This window comes from Xenia sp. Carnegie-2017, unplaced genomic scaffold, assembly GCF_021976095.1.
Source record: "Xenia sp. Carnegie-2017 unplaced genomic scaffold, XeniaSp_v1 HiC_scaffold_13, whole genome shotgun sequence".
Lineage (NCBI taxonomy): Eukaryota > Metazoa > Cnidaria > Anthozoa > Malacalcyonacea > Xeniidae > Xenia > Xenia sp. Carnegie-2017.
Window position 1 is genome coordinate 1,597,429 of NW_025813436.1, and position 7,565 is coordinate 1,604,993.

The 7,565-nt window shown below is 34.1% G+C and overlaps 1 protein-coding gene across 1 annotated transcript; it reads right to left on the minus strand.

The window, feature by feature from the left end:
* Positions 1–6,629: 6,629 nt before the first annotated feature.
* LOC124453149 (macrophage mannose receptor 1-like) lies at positions 6,630–7,565 on the minus strand. The gene is made up of 2 exons (XM_047003905.1): positions 7,329–7,565; positions 6,630–7,232 (listed from the first exon to the last, which is right to left on the minus strand). The coding sequence occupies exons 1-2, from the start codon at positions 7,402–7,404 to the stop codon at positions 6,820–6,822; spliced, it is 489 nt and encodes a 162-aa protein (XP_046859861.1). The 5' UTR covers positions 7,405–7,565; the 3' UTR covers positions 6,630–6,819.

Genomic DNA, 7,565 nt, shown 5'->3' on the forward strand with positions numbered 1-7,565 from the left:
AATCTTAACTCATTTCCTAAACCTTTTTTTTGAGACATTGTCCATCACAACATTTGTGTTTTGCGTTACGCAAGTCATTATATATGAAATGGTTATGAAGTACTCACGTCTTACGTTTGAGTAGCTGGACAATGTTTACAAGATTTGTTGACAGTACGGAAAGCAAAAACGTCTTCAGCAAAGTATCTTATCAAAGCGCCGTCTTGCAACCACTCTGTTCGACGAATTGACGGATTTGACATACGTATGCAAAAATTTCTTTAAGAGCGCATATGGTAATTGGGTCACATGAAATAGCATTTAATATTAATAACAATTGATGAAATTTTATAAAGTTTTGAAGAATGTAAACATGTCAGTGTTAGGTAATGCTTCACGTAATAAAGATACCAAAAAACACAAAAACATTCAGATGACGTTTATTTGTTTCTTTCTATAACCATGTACACTTTGACGAATTTATTATTCAAATTTTTTTGCAAATATGTTGGAGTTTTGTTTAATTATGAGGTTATAAATCTTCGTGCTTGTGAAGAAATCGACTGTAAAAGCGAAAAACAAAGAAACTCTTTGTTAGACAAAGAACTCTTTGTTAGACAAAGAACTCTAACATGCCAAACTTAGTGCGCACACGAAATACAAGCTCTTTGCATTCCTAAAAGTTGCGGGTGCTGTTAAATTCTGAGCTTGGCTAACAAATTGTTGGAGTCTACGATTCTGTTGACGTTTTAACAGCTACTGTGCTCTTTTGGAATAAGTCTGGACTAGTTGGTAGACGAGCTCATGAAATGATGTCCAAATAGAGGTCAAGCCTCATACGAATATTGGTTTACATGATTGTACATTCATACGTAAATGGAGTTGAGTCACGCAAAACAGATCTTTCCTTCAATTGTCACAATGTACTGTCCGTGCTTGCCACGTCTTTAGTATGGGAACACAAAACTTGACCTTCTCGAGATATTGAAACCTTCGGTCATTCATAATTGTACTGGAAATCTAGCATTGTTATATGAGTTTTTGAATTCTACAAAAATGGCAGAAAACAGACGAGATTATTTCTGCTTTCATAACTAACAAAAAGGTTTTATCACACATTGAGGACTGTATGCTGTAGTAATGGAGAAAATACTAATTACATATATGCATGCATGCCCTTGTGAGTCACCGGCACAACTACTTGCATATTAATTGATGAGACTAAATACAATAAGGTCATAATAGAAAACATAGAAGCAACACAAAATTGAATTGGTTTAGTGTTCGTGCAGATGAAGGAACGTGCGACTTAAAAGAATCCAAGCTATCTCAATGAAAAGAAAGCAATTCACCGGCAGACAAATAGTTTACTGCATCTGAAGAATTAAAGCTGTGCTGTACACTGGAATATACGAGATTTGTGACTGTTATTCTGCTCAACAAATACGCAACGACACAATTTTTTAACCACGTTTACACTATAGCGGATTGCTTTAGCATCGGATTGATTTCTTATACGATAGAAACTTTATGTGTGTTCACACAAAATTGCCATTTGCTCGTTTAGCCGAAATTACAGCATGTGGTCGAACTCAAAGGAAATAAAAAACTTGAAAGCCATGGAAAGACTTTTAGATACTTTCCGTATTTAAATAATTTGCGTTGCAAAAGTTCAACAACGTCATCGACTGGAAAGGTGCGGGATACAACAAAAGATGAACAAAATACTTGAACAATATATGAATGATACCCTGTAATATCAAAAATAGCAGGCACAATCCAGACTACCGTTGATCTCGTAAGATAAATAGCAATCATTGTGAAATTCTGGGCGAAACAAATGTCAAATGTTACGCAAATTGAAATATTAAAGTTTCTGTATTACGCATTATTGCTTTCGTCTCATCTTCAGGGCGAAACGATTTCCGCTACGCTAGAGATGCGGAATTTATCCGACGCAGTTTAGACAACAGCCCACCCTATCCGGTACCAAAATCACGGCGCGACGATGCAATTCGGTGTAGTGTAAACATGGCCTTAATAACACTTTCGAAATTGACTTTTGATGTCAAAGAAGCTCTCATAAGCTATCAATGCACAGATTTTTCTTGTCCCACTTTTTTATTAAACGTATTCAGTACAATTGAGTATTTCTGACTGATGATTGCAAATTTGATCGTAATAGACATGTATCGAACCATTTGAAAGATGAGCTTGCTGCTTGTATCATTCAAGATCCATCACACCGTCAAACACACAAAAACATGAAATCATTTCGTTTATGTAAAAAGAAAATAATGTTACATATAAAACAGTCATTGTTATTTTGACAGCCAACTGTTTTTCTTCCTAAGTTCTCGTACATCTTCCCATGCAAAGGCAAAATAGGATTTGAAACTCTTTTAAAGCGATTTTATCTTTACAGTGTTACACTGCTTTCGTTTTGTGTTGTGTTGAGCAATAACTAGCTGAATAATAGCTTTCCTATCACCCCTTAAAAATTATTTTACGTCTTTGCATCACAATGCAAGATCGAAAACATTCTTGGATGCAGCCAGTTTTGCTTGAAGGATACAGGAAGCAGGTAAAATTATGATGACAATAAATAAGAAATATAAATAAATTATAATACCGATGTGGCAATATATGTGATAAAATTGTATATTACCATTGAATTAACTTACACAGAACACTGCCTGTAATAGAAAAGCGAAATAATTTATGAAGCCAAATCTTCCAGACACGCGTGTGTAGCCAATTAATTTCACTCCGCGAGAGAATCTCGAAACACTAAGCACGCGTGTCTGGGTGTAAGACTTAGATTTCATCCGAAATTTCCCCAATCATCAGAGTGTCCAAAATTTGCATGTTCTTAAAAAGCTATCAGCTATGTTTGACTTTTGATGAAATGCGGCTTGATTTAGCTCAACAAGCGAAAGAACATTCTATGGAATTTATAACTTGTATGTATTCATAGTTTAGTATTGAAGCAATTCAGCTAAATTTTGTGTGTTTTTGCATTCAAATTTACCAAAATAATAAGATGCATAATGTATGCATACTTTGTTGTTCATGTAAACAATCAACAACATAAATAATTTCGTTTTTATTTTGTTTTAGATAAATTTTTCCTTCTATTGTTTGCAATGCTGACCTTAAATCATAATCCAAACTAGAGAAAGCAGCTTTTAAAAATGAAGATCTACATTTTATTGAAATGTGGCGTGTCTTGTACGCTATTTTTATGATGTTTTGTCAATACTTGCGCTATATTTAATACAATCAACATAAACCAATCTACAACTCAAATTTACCATAGCAAATCTGATTCAAATGCCATGAAATAGCAGTACTGTGATAAACAAAATGAATGTAAGTTAAAAGAAATATATTATGTTTTTCTATCCATGCAAACCAACTATTATTCTCAACTAAAGTGTTGTTTTTTCCTCCATAATCTCTTGTCTTATCAGCGACTATAGAAACAAATGCTAAATAACTCAGTAAAATCGCATAAACGATGAAATTCTTTTTTCGTAAAAACTCGTCGTCTTCTCATATAATCTAAATCACTCTTCACATGAAAGACGACGGCGTTGTCGACCCAGACCACCTCGGTCAAATCACGTCGTCTTTGACATCGCGTCCTCAAATCTAAATCTATCTATTATTTGCCTGATGTAGCGTCCCATGTATTTTAGTTCAATGTATAGTACTCGTTACCATTGAATAAATTAGTCTTTGTAAAATGGCGTCTGCATAGTAATGCTTGGAAACTTTTACCGTTAAACAACTTTACCATATTTATTTGATTTGAAACGTCATTTTATTTGTCAGATAGCGGGTAGTAGCAAAGTCAGTAAACAAGTTTTGCGCGTGTGTGCAATAATTTTCAAATATGATTCTAAGCGTGAAAAAGCCGATTGAAAAATCTGATTATGATTTTAGAAAAATGCATTGAAAGATATATAAGTTGTCATTATGAGTGCAAACGTACTTAAATCTGCATTCTCTTACATTATGGATCATGATGTATATATGGTGTATGCAAAAAAAAAAGCTCGTCCAGCATACGTCAAATCTGTGAGAACGTTTGCATAAATTAACTGCGTTCAACAAAATGTATTTACTTTGTAATTTTAAAATAGCTATAATTTACGCCGTTTGATCTGGCTGAAAAAGTGGACGAGAAACTGTTTGTTTATGTCGCCACTGATATGTTTCAAAATGACAGAAGATAGAGGACGATGTGTACTGTCTGTTCACATTAAACTGCACTTGAATAAAAGCTTGAATTTTAATGACAATTTTATTGAGCCTTGTTTTAATTTGTTCAAATGAAATATTTCATATTACAATGGGAATCCAGCGATATTCAAAATAAAATATAGCTGCTCAATTAATAATCTTAAAAAATAATAAAATTTAGTATCTAAATAGCAAAATTTTACCAATTGTGTTGCCTCGAAGGTATTTGGAAATGAGAACAAACCCGTATGAACTTCAGTAATTTTATTTTCACGTACCCTTGATTTACTACTAACATTTGAATATAACAGGAAACATTTCCAAGTAAGAGGGTTTGCTTTTAAAAAGTTGATGTAGCTTTTCATGGTGTGCAAGTTATGTCATGGCTGCCATTTTGAATAATTTTAACGAAGCATTTTTCCTTATTTACAACGCAAATGTCATCCAACATGGCAAAAATTCCATTGTTCTCTCTTTCTCAAGGGAGTGGTTGCACACCACCTATTGCATAAAAAATATTTAACTAACAAAATAGTAATCTTGCGATTGTTGTTTCAACTTTATCCATAATTTCACATAATGAATTCTTTTCTTCTTTGGTCTTCCATCAATGTTTCATTTTGAATCGCGTCAGTGGAATTCAATTTTTGTGGATTATGGCGTTCATTCATTTAAAACATTTCTAACATTTTCGAAAATTTTTGTTCACTAAAATATTTTTTACTTGTATCGCTATCAAACTGAACATTGTAACCTGTACCATGATTTAGAGCACCAATCCTCTTGATGTTGCGGGACATTTTACCCAAAGAAGTTAAAGATCTTTAGCGGGGAGGGAGTATTCCAGGGGCAGTGGGGACGGAGCATTGATAATTGAGGGGGGCTATATTCATAAATTCATATGTTGTAATCCGTAAACACAATTGATTCTAATAGAAACTAATAAAGTAAAACATGCATATACAAAGAATACCCCCCCCCCCAATCATCGATGTTCCGCCGCCTTTGTGAAGGGGTAAGAAAGTAAGGCAGTTGCCTATTGTGAAATTCGTACAGTAATATGAGTTAGATTTTAAACTGTAAAAATACTAGACAGAAAACTTATAAGTTCCTTGATTCTAATGTTTTGCGGTTCGCAGTCCAGTTAGTACTGAATTTATCAAGATGATATTTCGCCCAACTTCCCTATTTTGCGTAACCTAAACGAATTTCATCCAACTTTACATTATCTGGACTACATTTTTTGCCTAACTTGAGCCAAATGAACCAATGATGGCAGTTGCTAATATAATAGTCAATGTGTTAGGCATTTAAGGCAACTTAATCGCGTGTACTTTTAAAAATCAATACGTGACTATTCGACTTGCGTTCGCAAGATGCAATTGAACGTGTCTATTGGATAATTATAACAGCTGTTGTAAATTATTTATGCCACCCAATGCTTTTAACTAAATTTTAGCATAGTAAAAAATATGGGCGGCAAAACGCGCTCTTGGTGACAAGAACAAAGCTCGCAGTGAATTGATATATGTATATTAAACTGGATATAGCATCGACCACAAATCTCATAACACACAGCACCACCAAAAACAAGTATGAAATGCAAGCTGAAAGTTTACTTATTTGCTCACAGTCACAGTGTCACGTCCCACATTATACTTTACTTGTTTCACAGAAACCTTGTTTGCCATATTCTTTTTACACATTTGTGACACGGATGAAAAATTGTCGAATGGACTTAAAGTTTCGAGTGATTTGGAGTAACATTCGTGTACAAGAAACTGAAGGAAGTAAAAAATATGGCTTTAATTAATAACTTTCAATCATCCTTTATATTGTTAGAACGTGCGCATAAACTACAAGCGTATGACACCTTTTGAAAATTCATAAAGCGATAAAGGTGACAAGGATAAAAGGCCTTTATTACAATATATTTGGATTATTAATACTGAGTATTCCCATAATCCCATCCCCAAGCGAAGGTCAAGGATTTTCTGAAAGGGAATAAACTGAAACAAAATGCAGCCTTAGTACCCATAACTCCATTTTAATTTTCATTCCATTTTCGTCATGTAATTTTACTACATCAATCAATCCTATGAATGCCTGACAACCTTGTCAAGATGAGACAAGTACGCTATTTTGACTTGTACAGGCTAAACGAAAAACTGGACGTTTAACTACGCTAAACAAAAACAATGTTGTTAAAACCAGACATATACTATCACCTCCAGCTTTTCAACTATATATCAATGCCAACGAAGCATATTTCAGTCGTATGAATCGCAAGTTTTGTCACTCCTAAAGATGGCAATAGGTTTAGTGGAGTCGGGTATTTAGTAAATTGGTTTCTATAAAATTGCATTAAATACATCCTCAAGAACTTTGCATGTATCCAATCATTTCAAGTAACTAAATACTGTATTTATCATTCTTAATGAAAATTGACATGATTTTTTATTTTAATAGCTGCATATTACTAACATGGAGCAGATGAAAACACAATTTTTATCGCAGTTTTCTATAAATACTAAGAATTGTTTAGATAATTATATCGATACGGACAGTTAAGATGTCTAAAAATGTTCACACTCATTTACCGTCTTTGCAACTGCCCGCTATGTGACAAATAAAATGGCGTTCATCGGAACACGGCACATCGTTATGTATTCTTCCTGTATAAAATGGATCTGATGCAATCATCTCGACAAAATCTTCATTGCCACCTAAATTACCGGGTTGCATGTTTCCCCAGTAAAAGAAATCTTGAATATGACCATCGATTTTGTAGAATTTTGAGCCGAGGCCTGGAGCCGTCTTGAACAATCCGATAAAAGTCTTATTGATGCCTTTTCTACACATTATTGAATAGAGGTAATCATTGTTTGCCTTTGAGAAGGGAACTGCAAGGTCAGCACCTTTATCCAGACAATACTGTCTTGCATTAAGCCACCTAGCCGTGTGATTACTGAAATAATAACAATTTCCATTGACACATTCCCAACCTGTAAAATGATTCAAATTGTTTTCAATATTTCACTGTGAAACCTATTTAATATTCCGGCAAATTCTGGCGCGGTTAAGCATTTAAGACCACTTACCATTTACCTGACTCCAAGGACAAGTGAGCACAAACAGCAGTAACTGTACTTTCAAGTTGTTTTTCATTTTTTCCATGATGTATCTTCAACTTGACTGGAGAGTACTACCTATTACATGTGCAGTCTATTTATCTTTAGTTATCTTTAAATTTCCTCTCCTAAACAAGATGCAATCTTACTATATTCTGTTTTCTTGAGCATCCTATTCTGTCAAGCTGCATGTGTGTGTATGAGATG